The sequence below is a fragment of the Cebus imitator genome, unplaced genomic scaffold (assembly GCF_001604975.1).
Source record: "Cebus imitator isolate Cc_AM_T3 unplaced genomic scaffold, Cebus_imitator-1.0 Scaffold87, whole genome shotgun sequence".
Taxonomy (NCBI): Eukaryota; Metazoa; Chordata; class Mammalia; order Primates; family Cebidae; genus Cebus; species Cebus imitator.
The window spans coordinates 5,402,256-5,422,666 of record NW_016107402.1 but is presented as its reverse complement, the minus strand read 5'-3'; the positions used below and the strand labels follow the sequence as shown (position 1 = coordinate 5,422,666).

The following is a 20,411-nucleotide window of genomic DNA, read 5'->3' as shown; positions in this document are numbered from 1 at the left end:
GAGCATGTGTACCCAAGCACACACGCATCCCCACCCACCCCTGCCCATATAGAGAAACACACCTGCCTGCATGCCATGCTCTAGTTATTGATTCCAAAAGCAAAGTCATCATGTCATTGCTCTCTCTCTGTCTCATTCACACACACACACACACTTCTGTGTTTACACACTCTCCCTGCCTCTCACCGCATCCCAACAAACATATACTTCTCCACCAAACAGCCCTCCCACCACATCTCTTTCTCTCCCGGACAGGAGGGATATTCCGGGTTCCTGCTTTAAGGCTGAAATAGTAGTAGTGGGAGTGGAGAATGAACCCCAGGTTGAGGAGGGGTCAGGGATCCCTACTAGTCAGAGAGGCTGGAATTGATAGCAGATGCTACTGTTTTTCTTTTTGTGTTTTATTTTATTTTTTATTTTTTGAGACGGAGTCTTACTCTGTCACCAGGCTGGAGTGCAGTGGGGTCATGTCAGCTTGCTGCAACCTCCGCTTCTTGGGTTCAAGTGATTCCCCTGCTTTAGCCTCCTGAGTAGCTGGGACTACCGGCGCACGCCACCACACCCAGCTAATTTTTTGTATTTTTAGTAGAGATGGGGTTTCACCATGTTGGCCAGGATGGTCTTGATCTCCTGACCTCATGATCTGCCCACCTCAGCCTCCCAAAGTGCTGGGATTACAGGCAGGAGGCACCACGCCAGGCTGTTTTTTAAAATCTTTTTTCCACATGTTCTAAGATACTCAGTTTTTCTTTCTTTTTTTAAAATTCATTTTCTGCAACAAAACCCACATTCAATCTTTTTTTTTTTTTTTTTAAGGCAAGGTCTTGCTGTGCCACTTAAGCTAGAGTGTAGTGGCTCAATCACAGCTCATTGCAGCCTCTATCTGCTGTACTCAAGTGATCCTTCCTCCTCAGCCTCCGCGGTAGCTGGGACTACAGGTGCACAACACCACAATCAGCTAATTTTTTAAAAAAATTTTTGAGGTAGAGATAGTGTCTCCCTGTGCTGCCCAGGCTGGTCTGAAATTCCTGGGCTCAAGCAATCCTCCCACCCAGCCTCCCAAAGTGCTGGGATTACAGGCTGAGCCACTGCCACAGGCCAGTTACTCAGTTTTCTAAAACTTGGGTGCGTAGGGGAGGCTGACACCCTTCCCACTCCTCTGAAAGGCAGTTTCCTAAGGGAAGGGTCTTCTGCTGCTCACCACCCTCCTACAGCCCTGTGTCCCCAGTGCCCAGCCCCTGAGGAAGGGAAGGCATGGTGGCAGGGTCCATGTAATCCATGTCCAGTGGCTCTGGTGACAGCAGTCTGAAGTCTACTGGCTGTGAGAACCTGGGTAAGGCCAGTCCCGATCTGGTCCTCAGTGATGGAGAAAAGCCCCTCTTGACCTCCAATTCAATGATCCTAAAAGAGCAGGGGCTTCGGGGGTGTGGAACCTGCGCTTTTGGAGGGGGCCTTTGGGAAGGCATGCTGGGGACTCAGGTCTGGAGAGTGACAGAGCCGACCTCCCATAACCCGGGGAGGAGCCAGGTGTGGACGGGTGGGCCTGGGATCTCCTCCTTGCTGCGGGCAGCTGGGCTCCTCCTCGCTGAGGGCAGCTGGCTCGGGGCTGGGGCGTGACTGTGAATTCTCCCGCCGCCACCACCACCGCCCGCCCGCCGCGACTGCAATAAGAGAAGTCCGAGGAGGCTTCCTCCTCCCTGCCCAGCGTGGGCAGCGGTCAGAGGCGGGCAGTACCCCGGTTGTCCCCCCACGCCGGCAATCGCGGCTGCTGGAGCCCCGGCTGGCTCGCCCCGGGGGACCGGGCAGAATTGGGCTGCAGGTAAGCGACCGCGTCGGGTGGGGGCTGGGCAGGGCAGGCAGTGCCCTCCCCGTCGGGGCTCTGGACACAGGGCTGGGGATGGAGGGGAAGAGAAGCCTGAACCCAGGGGTGGGAGGAGAGTTGAGCAAGGTGACAGCCAAAGGGACCCCAGCCCGAAAAGGGCCTAAGGAGGAAAACCGGCGACCTGGAGAGCAAGGCTGGAAAACCCGGGGGAGAGGGTGTAGGGGAGCACGGGGAAAGCCGACCAAAGGGACCCCCAAAAAGGTCTGGTGGGGCAAATGGAAGAGACTGATGAGAGTTTAGGAAGGGGCTGAGAGAGGCTGGGGAGGACTAAGGGGAACCCCAAAAGGGTCTGGGGGAGAAACTGAGGAGATCGTGAAAGTGAGACTTTGGGGAGAAGCCGACGGGTTTGTTGAGTGTGGGAGAGGGGAAGTGGGTGGGGGTGCTGGAGGGAACAGGTGAAGGAACCGGCAGGAAGGGGGTCGAGGAGAACGACTTCTAGAGGACAGAGAACCTGGGGACTGATTGCAGGTCCAGGAAGTCCCCCTGTTCCGAGCCGGCAGAAGTCGGGGTGAAGCCCACAGCCCGCAGGGTAACTGAGGCGGCCGCGACCGCTGCTCGCGACCCCTCTCCCCCCGGCCGCCCTGGCGATGGGTTCCGAGCTGCGCTGCAGGGGACTCCTTCCCGGCGCGCGAGGCGTGGGTCCCCGCTTCCTGGGGAAGTCCCCGCCCTCGGCAGGGACCTGCCTCTCTGAGCGCTCCCTCCACGCCCGCAGCGGCGGTCTCGGCCCGCGCTCCCCGCGGGATCCGGGAATTGCTGCCTCCCCGACGGAAATCCTGCTTTTGACCGCGGGTGCCCGCAGGGGCTGCCTCCATGACAACGCGAGGGCGGGCCGCGCTGGGCCGCCGCGGAGCTCCTGGCAGGCGCAGCCCCCTTTGCTCCCCGCCTTCGCTCCCTTTCAGAATCCTCCCTCTGGGGGTAGGATGGGCTAGCCGACCGAGGTGGGGGGCGATGCCGCTGTGTTCACCGATCCTGGGGTGGGGGATCTGCAGTTTGAGAGACGTGGGTTCTTAGCAAGATTGGGCCCTTCATTGCTGTGACTGCAGGCGAGTTACGGGGCTTCCCTGGGCCTCATTTTCCTCATCTGAACTACGGGGAGAAATTATCTTTGCGTCCACCCTTCCCCCATGAGAATTAGGTGCAGAAAGCAGTTTTTGCGGAGTTTCCTGAAGGGTTAACGGCTATCCCTGACTCAGAGGGCCTCCTCTGCAACTTCTCAAAAGCAGGCAGAGGAGACCAGCAGGGCAGCATTCGGAGACTTCCCCAGTCTCTGAAAAATAGTAAAGTTAGCCGGAAGTGGTGGCACCTTCCTGTAGTCCCAGCTACTCCGGAGGCTGAGGCAGGAGGATCGCTGGAGCTCACGAGTTCAAGGCTGCAGCGGGAGCTCATGGGCGACAGAGTGAGACCTTGTCTGTAAAAAACAACAACGGGTCGGGTATGGTGGCTCACGCCTGTAATCCCAGCACTTTGGGAGGCCGAGGTGGGTGGATCACAAGGTCAGGAGTTCAATACCAGCCTGGCCAAGATGGTGAAACCCCATCTCTACTAAAAATAGAAAAATTAGCTGGCTATGGTGCTGGGTGCCTATAATCCCAGCTAGTCGGGAGACTGAGGCAGGAGAATCGCTTGAACTCCGGAAGGCAGAGGTTGCAGTGGGCCAAGATCGCAGCACTGCACTCCAGCCTGGCTGACAGTGATACTCTGTCTCACGAAATAAAACAACGGCAACCAAAAGCATGGAGGGGGACCAGACTGCCCAGCTCTCACTGACAGGGCCTCCAGGGACCCAAACACAGTCGGCAACTATTTTTTAATAATTAATAAATACATATTAAAAATTATTTATTATAAATAGTCCGTGACTCTGATGAGGGCCCATCATGAGGAGGTCAGCAAGCTGAAATCTGTCTGGCACCCTCTGTGGTGCCGCACCCAGGTGGCCGCCCCTTAGGTGTGCATCAGGGACCCTCACGCCCTCAGCATCCTTCCAACTATGGTGATGATGGGAGAGCTGGACCCTGTTCCCACTTCACAGATGGGAAGATGGAGGTTTGGGAGTCGGCAACCTGCAGGGCCAACAGTAGGGACCAGAAGTCCAGGACATCTTGCCTGATGTAGCCTGAGCTGAGGCCTGAGTCCTTACCTCATCCCTACCAAGTTTCATGTATCTTCCAAGGAGGGGGGCATGGGGTTCACGGGCTTCATGACTACTTCCTGCTCTGGTGAGGAGGTGCTCTCACACCCTCCTCCAGTAAGGGTGTGAGTGTTTGTATGTTTTGGGCTCTGAGTGAATGATCATGAACCCTTGAGCATATGAGTGGATGTTTGGGTGTTCCCGGCAGCCACCTGGGGCTGATGCAGTAAAGGAAGTGGCCAGACCCGAGGAGGCAAGGTAGGGGGACCCCAGAGCTGGGGTAGGGGCCAGGGCTCTTCCCACACAGAGCAGACTGGGCTGGCCTAAGGTGGGAAAAGGCAGGATGTCCCCCTCACCGCCCTCCTCCCCTGAGGGGCTGTGGAGGGAGCTTTCTGTCTGGCCACACTGTGAAATCTAGACTCATCCCCTGGCTGCCCCTGGACCCCTCATGGCTCCCATCTCCTGAATATCCTGAGTCCCAGGCCAGATGGGACCTAAAGACTCATGTTTTAGAGGCTGGTGGGTGGTTTTCAGCAACAAGTGGAAAACCACTTTTACCCACAAGAAGTGGAGAAAACTGCTGATGGCCTCAGGACCACATGGAGGGTAAAGGCCACCCCCGGCAGCCCCTACACACACCTGGCCTCACCAGGGTGGTGGTAGAGTCGGACAGGGTTGGGGTGGGCATGCCTTCTTTAGGAGGCAGTTTCAAGGCCTCAAGAAAGGACGGTGTGAGATGAAAGGGTTTAATGAAGGCCAGGCACCGTGGCTCACACCTGTAATCCCAGCACTTTAGGAGGCTGAGGTGGGTGGATCACCTGAGGTCAGAAGTTCAAGACCAGCCTAGCCAACATGATGAAACCCTGTCTCTACTAAAAATACAAAAAATTAGCCAGGTGTTGTGGTGGGCACCTGTAATCCCAGCTATTCAGGAGGCTGAGACAGGAGAACTGCTTGAACCCAGGAGGCAGAGGTTGCAGTGAGCCAAGATTGCACCATTGCACTCCAGCCTGGGCAACAGAACGAGACTCTGTCTCAAAAAAAAAAAAAAAAAAAAAAGAAATGGCATTAATGAGCGGTGGGGGCCTCAGCATGAGAGATGGGGTTTCAGCAAAGGCACTGGGGTTCAGCTGGGTGAAGGATCTCAGTGAGAGGACTGGGGGAGAGGGATGGAAGCCCAGTCCTAGTGAAAGATACGGCATAGTGGGATGGGTGTTACCTGTAGACCTCAGCCTTGCTCCCTGCCCCTCCAGCCCTGGCCTGCCCCAGGCCAGCCCGGAGCCCAGAGGAGAAGCCGGAACTCTTGCAGGATGGTGGTTTCCTGCCACTGCCCAAAGTCCCAGTTCCCTTTTGGTGAAATCCCCCAGGCAGCTGGGCCAGCTCAACCTTCTCACCTCGCCCTGGGAACTTCTCTTTCTTCTCAGCCCTGCCCAGTCCTGTACCCTCTGGTTCCACACTGTCGCTGCCCTGGAGGACCTCCTGCCAGGGAAAGGAGGGAAATGAAAGTTCACTGGGCACTCACTGTATGTCTGATGCTTTCAGGGGTGTGACTGCATTTCATGCTGAGAAGCAACCTCAGGAAGTGGACATTTGCATTCTTATTTTATAGGCAAAGATGCTGCCGCTCAGAGAGATGAACTGACTTGCCCAGTGCCTTAAGCTAGTTGTCAGGGAGGCTAGAATTCGAGCCTAAATCTGCCTCTAGATCGCACAGATACTTGGTGGGGGTTGAGGGGGGAGGACTGGCATAGCTTTGGGTAGTGTGGGCCTCAAAAAAGAGTGGGTGGACCTGGGGTTGCTATGTCCAGCAGTAGGGATGGGTGGGGGGCAGGGTCCCTCCCTGCTGGGTGACCAGCTGCCATATGACAGGGTTGGTGTGTTTGACAGGAAATATGACATTCACTAGTTAGGAACAGCATGCTCTCCTGCTCAGGCTTTGGAGAACACAGCCATGTTGTAGGGAACAGAACTCTGGACTTGAATTAATAGTCCTGACTTTGAAGCCCCTATCTGGCTGTGTGATCTTGGGAAAGTAACTTCCCCCTATGCAAAAGGGAGGGTGCAGTGGTAAATGGTACCTGGGGGCCATTCTGGTTTTGTCCTTGTGGTTCTCAGTCACACACAGCCACCGCACATTTAGCAAGAGCCACATGTCACAAAGCCCTCACAACAACTGCTCAGAAGGTACAGATGCAACAACTGAGACTCAGAGGCTTCTGTCAAAGATCCAAGGTCACAAGGCTACTGAAGAATGGAGCTGGGGAGAGCCACAGGGCAGATGCTGAAGTGGGGAGCACTGTGGTCCAGATTGGACCTCAGTTTGATGCCTGTAACCTGATTTTGACCATGATGGGAATCTCAGAGCCAACTCCTGTCAACCAGATGTTCAAGAGACATATTCATAAACAGACCTAAGTCCTTACAGAGCCCAGAATGACGATTTGGCCACTCTCTGAGCTACCCCCTTTCTGGTGTTAGCAGGCAGCAAAGTTCAATGCCGAGAAAACAGAGACCTGGCTTCAGATTCAGTGACTGCCTGAGCAAATCTGGACAGAGATAGCGCTCTCTCTCTTTCCCCACCCCCAGCGCCCTGCCCGCGGTATCAGGGATTTAGAGCATGAGACACAGGACTCAGAACACTAGGTGCTCCTGAGGAGACATGTTATTACAGGGGTGTCCAATCTTTTGGCTTCCCTGGGCCACATTGGAGGAAGAATTGTCTTGAGCCACACATAAAATACTCTAACACTAATGATAGCTGATGAGCTTTAAAAATTTGCAAAAAAAAAAAAAACTCATGATTTTTTATTGTTGTTGAGATGGAGTCCTGCTCTGTTGCCAGGCTGGAGTGCACTGGTGCGATCTCGGCTCACTGCAACCTCCGCTTCCTGGGTTCAAGCGATTCTTCTGCCTCGGCCTCCCAAGTAGCTGGGATTACAGGGGTGCACCACCACGCCTGGCTAATTTTCGTATTTTAGTACAGATGGGGTTTCACCATGTTGGTCAGGCTGGTCTCGAACTCCTGACCTTGCAATCTGCCTGCCTTGGCCTCCCAAAGTGCTGGAATTACAGGCATGAGCCACCACACTGAGCCATAAAAAAAATCTCATAATGCTTTAGGAAAGTTTACAAATTTATGTTGGGCAGCACTCAAAGCCATCCTGGGCCACATATGGCCCGCGGGCCATGGGTTGGACAAGCTTGCATTATTGCTTCTACTAGGACTGCAGAATGGACCAGAGCTTACAGTGGTTTTTGGCAACAAATTGCTCAGCATTGCATTTTAATATCCTTTACTCACAATGTAATCTTGGGCAAGTTACTTGACATCTCTGTGCCTCAGTTTCTTCATCTGTAAAATAAGGGTAGTAATAAACCCACCTCATAGGTTCACCAAATGAGGTCATGCCTGAGAACTGCTTGGCAAGATGCTAGTCACTGTATAACTCTTGAAGAAATTAGCACATTTTTACTGCCACCCAGATTTCTAGGAAGTCAAATTTCTCTCCAAAGAATTGGTGCCACATAGGGATCAGAGCAAGGGGAGGATGAAGAGTCCTAGGGCTATTTTCATGCAGATGCCTGAGCACAGAGAACCCAATCTGCTCTCCCTCCATCTTTTTCCCTCCTTGTCTCTTTAGCTCTCTCTCTTGCTCTTCATCTCTGCCTCTCTCCGTTTCTGTCTCTTTCGGTCTCTCGGTTACTCTTTCTCCTTAATTCTCATTTCTGCCTCTGTGTCTTTGTCTCTGTTTCTTTCTGGCAGTGTGTGCTGGAGCCGGCGAGTTACTGGCGCAGGGGAGTTGATTCTGTGCCTCTCATGGTGGGAATATTCACGCCGTGGAAATCAGAAAACGCGACAAATCAGGGCTTTTGGTTTTTTTGAGAGTCAGTTTACCAGCACACTACACTGTGTTTCTGTCTCTGTCTTTTCCTTCTGTCTCTCTTTCTTTCTGGCTGTCTCTGGCTCTTTCTCTTTATCTCTCTGTATCTCTCAAACTCTGTCTCTCTCTCTGTCTCCCCCTGCCTCTTCTTTTTCTGTCTTTCCCCATCTCTTTTCTTCCTCTGACAATACAGCACGAACATGGCTACGTGCAGTGTGGTCCCTCACTGCCTTGGGCCATGCAGATGCCATACCCTGTGCCCTACATCCCCTGACCCCTCAGCATACTGGTCCCCAGAGAGCTAGGCCTGGCCAGGGCTTTGGTCTGCATGGAGTCTGGTAGCAATTAAGACCCGAGAGCTGCCTACCTCTGCCTGCTGACCACACTGTCAGCCCTACCAGGGCTCTTCCTGAGCCCACAGAGCTTTCAGCCTCCTTCTCAGAAGCTGAGAGTCTCTCCCTTCCGCCATGGTGGGCATGCAGAATTCAGGGATCCCCTTGGGCTGATATAGATATGTTGTGACAATATATACTAGGTTATTACTGGAAGTGGCAACATTGTATCTGTGTGTGAATATGAGAGCTTGCCTAAGTTTGTGTTCTATAAAGGAGAGTTCTATGTGGGTCTGTGTCTCGGGGAGGGCTGTGTATATCTGTGTGTGTGTGTGTTTCCCTACATGGCGGTGGGGGGACGGTGCGGGGGTGTCTGCATTTGTGCATGCTAGCAGGAATGGCTGCAGCTGTCTGTATTTGTGACAGGCAATGGAGAGAAGTGCTTGAAAGCTCAGATTCTGGAGCCAAACACCGGGATACAACATGTCTGTGGCCTTGGGCAGGTTTTTCTTTTCTTTTCTCTTCTCTCCTTTTCTTTCCTTTTTTGAGACAGAAAAAGAAATGTTTTTTCTGTTACACTGGCTGGAGTGCAGTGGCACGATCACAGCTCACTGTAGTCTTTACCTCCTGGGCTTAAGTGGTCCTCCTGCCTCAGCCTCCTGACTGAGGCATGTGCCACCATGCCCAGCTAATTTTTTTTTTCAGACAGAGCCTCACTGTTACCCAGGCTGGAGTTCAGTGACAGGTGAAAGCCACTGTGCCTGGCCAATTTTTGTATTTTTTATAGAGATGGGATTTTGCCATATTGCCCAGGCTGGGCTCAAATTCCTGGCAATCCTCTTGCCTTGGCCTCCCAAAGTTCTGGGATTACAGGTATGAGCCACTGTGCTTGGCCAACTCTGGGCAAGTTTCCAAACCTCTCTGTGCCTCAGTTGCCTCACCAATAGCAATAATACTTAGGCCAGGCACCTGTAATCCCAACACTTTGGGAGGCCGAGGCAGGTGGATCATCTGAGTTCAGGAGTTCAAAACCAGCCTGGCCAACATGGTAAAAATTCATCTCTACCAAAAATACAGAAATTAGTCAGACGTAGTGGTGGGTGCCTGTAATCCCAGCTACTCACGAGGCTGAGGTAGGAGAATGGCTTGAACCTGAGAGGCAGAGGTTGCAGTGAGTCAAGATCATGCCGCTGTACTCCAGCCTGGGTGACAAGAGCGGAACTCTGTCTCAAAATAAATAAATAAAACCAATAATAATAACAATACTTAAATCATATAGTCATGTGGATAAAATGAGATAATATAGACAAAATGCTTAATGCAGTGGCCAGCACATAGTAAATGCTATAAATTCTGTATTTGCTATTCTTGTATAGAGAGGGTGTGTGTGTGTGTGTGTGTGTGTGTGCATGAACGCACGCAAGAGTGCATGTGCATGGGCATCTATGTGCAGATGGATGCAGGCTGGAGGTGTGTGTATATGGGATGTGTGTACTCTTAAAGATGTGTGTGCTAAGAGTCTATGCAGAGGAGCCTGGCTCCTGCACGTGAGGCAGCAGGGTGACGCGCTGTCTGAGGGGTCCCAAGGGCTGTTCGGATCTGGGTACCAGCACTGTGCACCATTTGAGGTGTGTGTGTGTCTTCCTGTGAGAAGGCTTCATTCTCACCCTTGGTTTTTCGGTTTTCTTTTTAAAATAGAGACAGGGTCTTATCCTGTCTCCCAGGCTGGGGTGCAGCTGTGCAATCACAGCTCCCACAGCCTCAAAGTCCTAGGCTTGAGCAATCCTCCTACCTCAACCTCCCTAGTACCTGGAACTACAGGTGGGTGCCATCAGGACCAGCTAATTAAGAAAAAAAAATTTTTTTTGTAGAGATGGGGTCTCCCCATGTTGCTCAGGTTGATCTCAAGCTCCTAGGCTCAAGCAACCCTCCTGCCTCGGCCTCCCAAAGTCCTAGGATAGCAGGTGTAAGCCGCTGTGCCTGGCCTCACCCTTGTTTTTGTATCAGCCCCATCTCTCCTGTCACCAGTTCCTGAAATCCCTCCCTCTGGGCTCTGGCTGGCCTCGAGTCCTCCCCTTCTGTTTTCTGCCCTGGCTCTAACTAGCCCTGTAGCATCTTGGGGCCTTTTGGACACAGTGGTTTCATCCCAGGGAGGGGTCCCAGGGCAGAGGTCTCAGGCAGGGTCCAGTGAACAGGGGCTATTTTAGGGCAGGCTTCTCACCACAGCCCGCCCCACAGTTCACCACGTGGGTGTCATGCCCCCACCCCCACCCAACACACACATGAGAGCACACTTACAGCAAAGGGTGAGGGGGCAGGTGGGGGTAGGGTGGAGACCAAAGCATTGATGTGACGGAACCATCAGCCAGGCAACTGGACCTGGTGGATCCAGGAATACTTCCTGGAAGAGGTAAGTGGTGCTAGGTAGGAAGGACAGGACCCAGAGAGAAGAGGAAGAGGGTATCTGTAAGGGTAAGTGGACTGGGGGTTGAGAGAGAGAAGCTGAGGGCCCCTCTAGGGTAAATCAGGGTTCACTGCGTTGGCCCCACCCTGCAACTCTCCATTCTTGTCATGTCTTAGGAAACCACGCCATCTCGCCAGTCAGTTCCTCTCTGAGTGTTGCAATGGCAGAGTTTCTGGCAGGATGTGGGGGACCCTTGCTCAATGACCTCCTGCCTTGTCGCTCAGAGGATACAGCTGCCAGAAAAGGCATGGCTCATTGTGGGGCTTCCCAAGGGACTCTGGTGGCCCCTGCTGCTGACCTGGGCCTTTTCTTGGTATGGGGATAGGAGGAGAGCTCCAGAGGCAGGTACCCACTGTCACTCGGCCACCACATGGAACCCTAGGGTGGCTGGGAGCACAGGCAGCTTCAGAGGAAGAACTGGTTTTTGGGAGAAGGTGACTGCGGACTGTGAGGGAGCTGAGCATGGCTTGATAGAAATCCTGTTAAAGAGATGAGTATAATGTACAAAATTATGCATGTCCAAGTGTGTTCATCTGTTGACCTGGCAGGCACCACATGTATATGTGCATGTGTGTGCGTGTGCGTGCGTGTGTATATGTGTGTGCTATTGTGAGCTTGGGCTTGTTAGAGCCCGTATTGGCGTATGATGGTGTTGGCAGGCACACTCATGCAAATACATGCTGTGAGTGTTGCTGCATGACTGTGCTGGTGTGTCAGGTGAGTGTGAGTGTGTGAGAGAGAGCTGGCATGGGTGGTGTGCCCTATGGGACGGTGGTTGTGTAAGTGTGCCAGGGGTGACAGGAAGGAAAGTGAAGGCAGAAGTCATGCTGGGGCAGAGCCCAGGCCTTCTGGCTTCCTGAGGAGGGCAGGAGCTGGGCAGCTGCACAGGAACACTGGCAGAGCCTTCATCTTCCTTGTCCTTCTGTCTCGCCCTCAGGTCTCTGGCCCCTCCCAAGGATCATGTTGCAGCCCCACTGACCCAGGAGTAGGGGCCTAAGGGGTGAGTGGGGTGGACTGAGGGCTTTCAGGGTCAGGAAACAGGGTGGGGGTGGCCTTCCTGAACCCCACAACTCCTCAGAGCCCCCTCCTCCTACAAGGACCCTGTTGCTAGGTAACGAATGGGGGAGCCAGAATGAGGCAGCTTGAGAGGCTGGAGGCTGGACCCACAACAGGAAATGGCCTTGATCCCCCTCTGCAGGGACTCTCCAGGTGCAGACACACAGCCTCACACACACTCACACACAAACATGCGCAGATAGACACACACACAGGGATACACACACTCAGAGGCAGGCATGCTGCTCCCACACAGAGCTACATGCACATTCATAGACAGACACAAAGACACCCACTCACACAGACAGGCACACACACACTCGCACAGAAACACGTACACACGAACATGGTCTTACAGACATACACACATGCAGCCAAACACATGCACAGAGACTTTTACCCACTCGCATATACACACAAACCTTCACACACAGACACACAGACATCCACAAAGAACTGCACACACACACATACCCACACAGGCAAACTCACCCATACTTAGAGACATACAAAGACACACATGTACAAGCACACTGAAAGAGTCACAGAAACACAACATATCAAACAAAGCAGCAGGACCCAATCTGAGCAATATAGCAAAATCTTGTCTCTACTAAAAATCAAACAAATTAGCCAGGGGTGGTGGCATGTGCCTGTAGTCCTAGCTTCTGGGGAGGCTGAGGCCAGAGGAACACTCCAGCCCAGGGGATCCAGCCTGCAGCGAGCTATGAGAGTGCCACTGCACTCCAGCCTGGGCAATAGAGTGAGACCTTGTCTCAAAAAAAAAAAAAAGAAAGAAAGAAAGAAAGCAATAGGAGACAGAAATATATAAATAAGCACAGCAATATCCTAATGTAGAGCGCCAGCCCTAGAGATATAGACATGAACTAATGGGAAGAGAAGCACTGAGGGGGCGCATACTTCGGGGCAGACTCAATCGTACTGTAGGTGGCCCAACTCCTCCTTCATCCCTTACAGGGAGGGCCCCAATCTAGGCCCAAGAAGGAAAGCCACGTGTCTGTATGAGTGTATGAGCGTGTGCATGCACATGTGTGCACAGGGTGGTGCACCTGGCAGGGGCCTCTGAGCGAGGCATGCCTCATTCTGTATCAGGAACTTGGAATGGGCTGTGTGTTCTGCAAGAAATTGGAGCCGACGGCCACTGCCAAGGAGGATGCTGGCCTGGAAGGGGACTTCAGGAGCTACGGGGCAGCAGACCACTATGGGCCTGACCCCACTAAGGCCCGGCCCACATCCTCCTTTGCCCACATCCCCAACTACAGCAACTTCTCCCCTCAGGTCACCAACCCTGCCTTCCTTGATAGTGGCACCTTCAGGGGCGTGTCAGGTGAGTCCAGGGGGCTGGAGGCAGGTACTGCCTGGATCCTGGGAGAAACCGAGGGAAGAAGAGGAGACGCGGAATTGCCCTTAGGAACCTCCAGTAGGATGTGGCAGATACAACCCCACTTGCAAGATCACACAGGCTGAGGGCGTCTGTATAGCTCTGCTCCCAGGCTGAGAGGGGCAGGACCCGGGTGACAGATGCAAGTGACAAAGAGAAACTTCTTGCCCTCTTAGTTGCCACTGGGATCCCAGATGGGAAGTCTTGGTGGGGAAGAGGAGGACTGGGCAACATGGGGACCCTCCATGGTGGGAGGAATGGGCTTGAAGCTGTGTGTCCTGAGCTGCAGAGACCAAATCAGGAATTCCTTGGACTCCAAAGGCCTTTGGGGATCGGGGCACTGAAGCAGTGGGGAGGTGCAGCGCCTGGCTGGGGAACGGGAATCTGAGGGTGCAGACCCCTTGGTGCTTTTGCCCCATGCCCTACCCTGCTGAGTAGCCCTGACTTTGCAGGGATTGGGGTGACCCTGTTCATTGCCCTATATGACTATGAGGCTCGAACTGAGAAGGACCTCACCTTCACCAAGGGAGAGAAGTTCCACATCCTGAACAATACGTAAGTGACCAGGCCACCTAGTCAGAACAGTGCCTAGGGTGGGAGCAGGACCCAAACAGGAATCCCACCTGGTCCCTAACCTCAGAATGCTCCAGCCTAGTTGGGAACACATATACATAACAATAAAAACCCTGGGTGACTGCTATTGTGTGGGGGAGCATGAGAAACTATGAGCAGAGAAAGAACACCAAACATGGTCCCCAGAATAGTACTGAACAGGGCAGGCTTCCTGGAGGAGGTGATTTTTAAGCTGAGACTATAAAAATGAATAGTGAGCCAGGTGCAGTGGCTCACGCTTTGTGGCTTACGTGGTGGTGTGTGCCTGTAATCCCAGCTACTCGGGAGGCTGAGGCAGGAGAATCACTTGAACCTGGAAGGTGGAGGTTGCAGTGAGCTGAGATCTCGCCACTACACTGCAGCCTGGGCAATGGAGTGAGACTCCATCTCAAAAAATAATGATACATATAGTAAAAATGAATAGACAATGAAGGAAGAGGTGAGAAAAGAGGAAGAAATCGAGAGAGAATGAAAATAAATGATGACTTCTGAAAACCACCAAGTGGTTCCCTTTAGGTGGTTGACAAAATATGGGATGCAGAATGGGAATGAACAGAGGCTAGAGAGGTAGGCAGGGGCAGATTCTGCCAGGCTTTTTTTTTTTTTTGAGCTGGAGTTTTGCTCTGTCTCCCAGGCTGAGTGCAGTGGTGCAATCTCAGCTCAGCTCACTGCAACCCCCTCCTCCCAGTTCAAGTGATCCTGGGACTATAGGCAGGAGCTGCCATGCCTGGCTTATTTTTTGTATTTTTAGTAAAGACAGGGTTTCACCATGTTGGCCAGGCTGGTCTCAAATTCCTGACCTGCCTCAGCCTCCCAGAGTGCTGGGATTACAGGCATGAGCCACCCAGGCTCTTTAAGCCACATTGAGAAGCCTAGATTATATCCAGAAGTAAGTCTACAGCCATTTTCAGTGGGTCACTGAATGGGAAACCTGTAGCCATTTTCAGTGACCTAGTCAGCTGTCCACTGTATTCCCAACCCCCAGCCCAGCCCAGCTGAAGAGCCCGAGAAAGGAGCTAGGAGCCCCAAATACCCCTGAACGTATTCCTTCTGCAGGGAAAATCCCTCCCAGGGCAGCTGCAGTGTCTGGGGCAGAGCAGACAAAAAGCCCCAGTGGTGGGGGTGTCCAAGATGAGGGGTTGGCGGGACCCATCTCTGCAGATCGGTGTGGCTCCGCCTGGCCCCAGGGTGCCTCGGGGACTGGGGGTGCTGCTGACCAGCCCTGTTCTGTGCCTACAGTGAAGGTGACTGGTGGGAGGCTCGGTCCCTCAGCTCCGGACGAACTGGCTACATTCCCAGCAACTATGTGGCCCCTGTTGACTCCATCCAGGCTGAAGAGTAAGTGGGGATCAGGGCAAGACCAGCCCTATGGGCAGGACCCTGGAGTCCAGACTCCACGACCACCTCTTGGACAAGTCACTGCTCCACTCTGAGCCTGTCTCCTTATCTAATAATTTTGTAAGGTCTTTGTGAGAACAAAAGAAGATAGTAATGATAACGATGATAGTAGGTAACACTTATATAGCATGTACTGTGTTCTGGGCAGTATTCAAAGTACTGTCTGTGTAGTAACAGGGTTAGAAACTATTATTATCCTATTTTACAAATGAGGACATTGAGACACAGAGAAAGTAAGTGTCCTGTGCAAGTTCACATGGCTAGTGAGTGGTGGAGCTGGTGTATGAGCCCAGATAGCTGGGCTGCATTTGCTAAGCATTACACATATTACCTCTCAGTAAAAACAACAGTGTATGAACTTTAAAAAATTGTAAAGTGCTGGCCAGGCACGGCGGCTTCTGCCTGTAAGCCCAGCACTTTGGGAGGCCGAGGCGGGCGGATCACGAGGTCAGGAATTGAAGACCAGCCTGGCCAATATGGTGAAACCCCGTCTGTACTAAAAATACAAAAATTAGCCAGGCGTGGTGGCACACACCTGTAGTCCCAGCTACTTGAGAGGCTGAGGCAGGAGAATCGCTTGAACCTGGGAGGCAGAGGTTGCAGTGAGCCGAGATCATACCACTGCACTCCAGCCTGGGGGACAGAGCAAGACTCCGTCTCAAAAAAAAAAAAATTGTTAAGTGCTGAACAAGTACAAGGCAGCATTACCAGCAATTAATTCTATTAAGGAGGCAGGGGTTTTTATTTTATTTCTTCCTTCCTTCCCTCCCTTCCTCCCTCCCCCCAGCTCTCTCTCTCTCTTCCTTCCTTCCTTCCTTTTTTTTTTTCCTTGAGACTGGGTCTCACTGTCACCCAGGGTAGAGTGTAGTAGAGTGGCACAATCACAGCTCACTGCAGTCTTGATCTCTCTGGCTCAGATGATTCTCTCTCCATGCCCAGCTAATTTTTGTGTTTTTAGTAGAGAGGGGGTTTCACCATATTGCCGAGGCCGGTCTTGAACTCCTGAGCTCAGGCGATCCATCCACCTTGGCCTCTCAAAGTGCTAGGATTACAGGCATGAGCCACCGGGGCCTGGCCCAAGAGTCAATAATTTATTATTCATCGAATACCTTTATATACTTGAGATACTACAGCAGGTATTTACCTGCCTTGGTTTATTTAATTCTCACAATAGCACTCTTGATATTATTAGTTTTTTAAGAGACAGGGTAATGCTCTGTTGCCCAAGCTGGGGTACAGTGACATGACTTTAGCTCACTACAGCCTCAAATTTCTGAGCCTCCCTTCTCAGCCTCCTGAGTAGCTGGGACTACTGATATGTGCCACCATGCCTGGCTAATTTTTATATTTTTTATAGAAACCGAATTTTGCTATGTTGCTCAGGCCGGTCTCAAACTCCTGAGCTCAAGCCATCCTCCCACCTTGGCCTCCCAAAGCGCTGGGATTATAGGCATGAGTCACTATGCCTGGGCTTGATATTATTATTATTATTATTATTATTTTTTTTTTTTTTTTTTGAGACGGAGTTTCACTCATGTTACCCAGGCTGGAGTGCAGTGGCGCGATCTCGGCTCACCGCAACCTCCGCCCCCCGGGTTCAGGCAATTCTCCTGCCTCAGCCTCCTGAGTAGCTGGGATTACAGGCACACGCCACCATGCCCAGCTAATTTTTTGTATTTTTAGTAGAGACGGGGTTTCACCATGTTGACCAGTATGGTCTCGATCTCTTGACCTCGTGATCCACCCGCCTCGGCCTCCCACAGTGCTGGGATTACAGGCTTGAGCCACCGCGCCCGGCCAATATTATTATTTTTAAACAGAGTCTCAGGGCCGGGCGTGATGGCCCACGCCTGTAATCCAAGCACTTTGGAGGCCAAGGCAGGCGGATCACCTGAGGTCGGGAGTTCAAGACCAGCCTGACCAACATGGTGAAACCCCATATTTAAAAAAAACAGTCTCGCTCTGTTGTCCAGGCTGGAGGGCAGTGGTGCGATCTTGGCTCACTGCAACCTCCAGCTCCTGAGTTCAAGCAATTCTCCTGCCTCAGCCTCCCAAGTATCTGGGACTACAGATACATGCCACCACACCCAGCTAATTTTTGTAATTTTAGTAGAGACAGGGTTTCGCCATGTTGGCCAGGCTGGTCTCAAACTTCTGACCTCAAGTGATCTTCCTGCTTAGCCTCTGGAAGTGCTAGGATTACAGGCATGAGCCACCACATCTGACCCTTTGATATAATTTTTGTCCCCATTTTACAGATGAGGAAACAGAGGCTCATAAAAGCTTTTAAAAATCTATCCTCACAAATGTCATACATATATGAGAAAAGAAGGGATTGAAAAGACTTTGCAGAGTGAGAATCTAGGACTCAGTGACTGATTTGGGTGATGGGGAGTGAAAGGAATTGAGGGTGACTCAGTCTCCTTAAGGAGCTGGGTGGATGATGGTGCCATTTGCTAAGGTGGGGAACACAGGAGCAGGTATAGGTTCATGGGTTCTGGGGGGTACTTGCCGGATTATGGTTTATGGAGAGGAACATCCAGGTGAAGAAGGCTGCCAGCAATTCGATTAGGTTGTGCTTTGTATGGCAGGCAACCAGCCCATGCCAATCCATGCCCCTGAATCAGCCTAGAGGAAGGGGCACCTTTTCCAAATTGGCACTAAGACTCCTCAGTTTGTTTTCTGTGGCCCTTGCAGAGGGCACAATGGGTTAGGGCAGAAATTTGGGACTTATGAGAGTAAAGATAATCATTAAAGCTGTATAGGAGGGGGCAGGTACGGGGACGCATCCCTGTAATCCCAGCACTTTGGGAGGCTGAGGTGGTTGGATCACCTGAGGTCAGGAGTTCAAGACCAGCCTGGCCAAAATGGTGAAACCCCATCTCTACCAAAAATACAAAAATTAGCCAGGTATGGTGGCGGGCACCGTAGTCACAGCTACTCGGAAGGCTGAGGCAGGAGAATCACTTGAACCAGGAGGTGGAGGTTGCAGTGAGCCAAGATTACACCACTGCACTCCCGCCTGGGCACAGAGTGAGACTCCATCTCAAAAAAAATTTTTTTAATTTAAAAAATTGTTTAAAAAAAGCTATCTGAGAGGGTTCAGGAAGAGAGCGAAGAGTGAAAAAGATTGTCCCTAGGACCCCACTTTGGGGAAAGCTGCCCTCGAAGAAGAAGGAGCCTCTGGAGAAGTGAGGAAATCCAGGCCAGGCCAAGTCAGAGCAGCTGGGAGAGCGGAGAACCTTCAGGAAACAAGAGAGGGCGTGTCAGAGGCTGCTACAGGATTTGGCAGTGGGGGTGACCTTGGTGAGAGATTTCCCTGTGTGAGAGTGGGAGGCGGAGGCCAGACAGCAGAGCTTGGGAGGGAGTGGGAGGTGAGGAAGTGGAGACCCAAGTGTGAAGCGCTTTTTCAAGTGAAGGGAAGGCGAGAAGTTGCAGCAGAATGTTGATGGCAAGATGGAACTTAGAATAGTTTCCTTTGGGGAAGGGAGAAATGTGGGCATGTTTGGAGGTTGTTGGAATGGAGAGGCTGCAGGTGGAGGCTGCTGGCAAGGGGTGGGTATCACTGAGCAGAAGTGAGTGGGCGAGCTTCAGAGCTCAGGTGGGGTGAGGCCCAAGTCTGGGGAGTGGCAGGAAGCATGAGGGAGAGGAGGGACAATGATGCAGAGGACAGGGGGTTTGTGGAGGGCTTCATGCTTGTGTCCACGTCTTAGAGCCAGTGTCACCACGTGCTGAGAGGTGCTCAGTGCAGTGCTGTGGTTAAGGGTAGTGTGTTTAAGAGCACAGGCCCAAGAGCAGACAGCCTAGGTTCCTGTTCTAGCAACTGAAGCCTAGACTGTCTAACGGGGGTGAATAATAGTAGCTATCTCACGACGTTGTTAGGAGAATTAAGTGAATACATGCATGTATTAAGGCAGAGCCTAACACGAAATATGTGCTGTTATTATTATATTGATTATTAAGGAAGTAGCAATGTCATATGTGTGGGAGTGGGCAGAGCTTTGAAAAAACTTGACAATGTGTCCTGTCTACACTGTCCTTCAACAGTTCCTCCACCCCCCTCCTGCCTGCCCTCCTGGGCACACCACTTGCCAGTGCCTTGCACTGTCTCCTGAACTGTGTCTAGTACCCAGGGGTGAACTGACATTCCCAGGGTCCACTGAGACTTCCACTGCCCTTGATTGGAAAACATGAGGCTCGGCCAGGCGAGGTGGCTCATGCCTGTAATCCTGGCACTTTGGGAGGCTGAGGCGGGCGGATCATGAGGTCAAGAGATCCAGACCATCCTGGCCAGCGTGGTGAAACCCCATCTCTACTAAAAATGCAAAAATTAGTTGGGCATGATGGCACATGCCTGTAGTCCCAGCTACTTAGGAGGCTGAGGCAGGAGAATCACTTGAACCCAGGAAGGGGAGGTTGCAGTGAGCCGAGATTGTGCCACTGCACTCCATCCCCGGTGACAAAGCGAGACTCTGTCTCAAAAATAAATAAATAAAAAGAAAAGAAAAAGGAAAACTCAAGCCTCCTTTAATTCAACCCAAGATAGCCACAGGTCAGTTTCGTGATCAGCTGAGTCTTCTATGGCACCTGTGGTCACTTCAGCTCCCCCAGTGTACCTACACAGTTGCTACAGGCCAATCCAGAAAGAATCCCCAAGGGAGAGGAGTGATTGAGGCCTGAGGTTGAAGTTTAGACATAGGACAACATATAAGTCTAAGAGAGTGCAGGAAGAGCAGCAGCTGGGACAGGAGCAGCCAGAGAGAAGAGAGGCAGGAGACCGTGTTGCTCTGGAGGCCAAAGGAGGAAAGGGTTTGGAGGCGGGTGTGGGGGAAGGATCTGAGTGATTTAATGACTGGAGTGGTGAAAAAGGCACTAGGGTGAGTGGCAGAGGATTTTAGATAGAGCTCATTAGCCAGCCTGTGGACAGGTCACTTCCCCTCTCTGAGCCTCAACTTCCTCATCTGTAGAATTAGTGCACAGAGGGGCTACAGTGAGATGAACTGAGGGTCCATGGCACTCTGATGCCTGGGATTGTAGCCATTTTAATTCAAGAGAAACCCAACAAGAAGAGACCCTAACCTTTGCTGGGCACCTACTGTGTGCCAGTCACTTTACATTCCCCTTCTCTGTGATCCTCCCAGCCAGGCTGTGAGCCGGTGTACCAGCCCCATTTTACACATGGAGTCTTTTTTTTTTTTTTTTTTTTTTTTTTTTTTTTTTTTTTTTTTTTTTTTTTTTTTTTTTTTTTTTTTT

General features: G+C 52.0%; 1 protein-coding gene across 6 annotated transcripts in view; it reads left to right on the top strand.

The window, feature by feature from the left end:
• The first annotated feature begins 1,626 nt into the window (after window positions 1–1,626).
• Window positions 1,627–20,411, top strand: part of FGR (FGR proto-oncogene, Src family tyrosine kinase) — a 24,273-nt gene continuing 5,488 nt past the window's right edge. The window contains exons 1-5 of one of the 6 annotated variants that reach the window (XM_017534709.2): window positions 1,627–1,819; window positions 11,628–11,690; window positions 12,860–13,094; window positions 13,601–13,703; window positions 15,000–15,098. In XM_017534709.2, the coding sequence (XP_017390198.1) occupies window positions 12,869–13,094; window positions 13,601–13,703; window positions 15,000–15,098 (428 nt within the window). In that variant the 5' untranslated portion in view covers window positions 1,627–1,819; window positions 11,628–11,690; window positions 12,860–12,868. Of the gene's footprint in view, window positions 1,820–3,509; window positions 4,272–10,152; window positions 10,637–10,666; window positions 11,036–11,627; window positions 11,691–12,856; window positions 13,095–13,600; window positions 13,704–14,999; window positions 15,099–20,411 lie in introns of those variants that run through there. The other 5 variants (XM_037740709.1, XM_017534710.2, XM_017534711.2 and 2 more) reach the window with 5 other exon arrangements.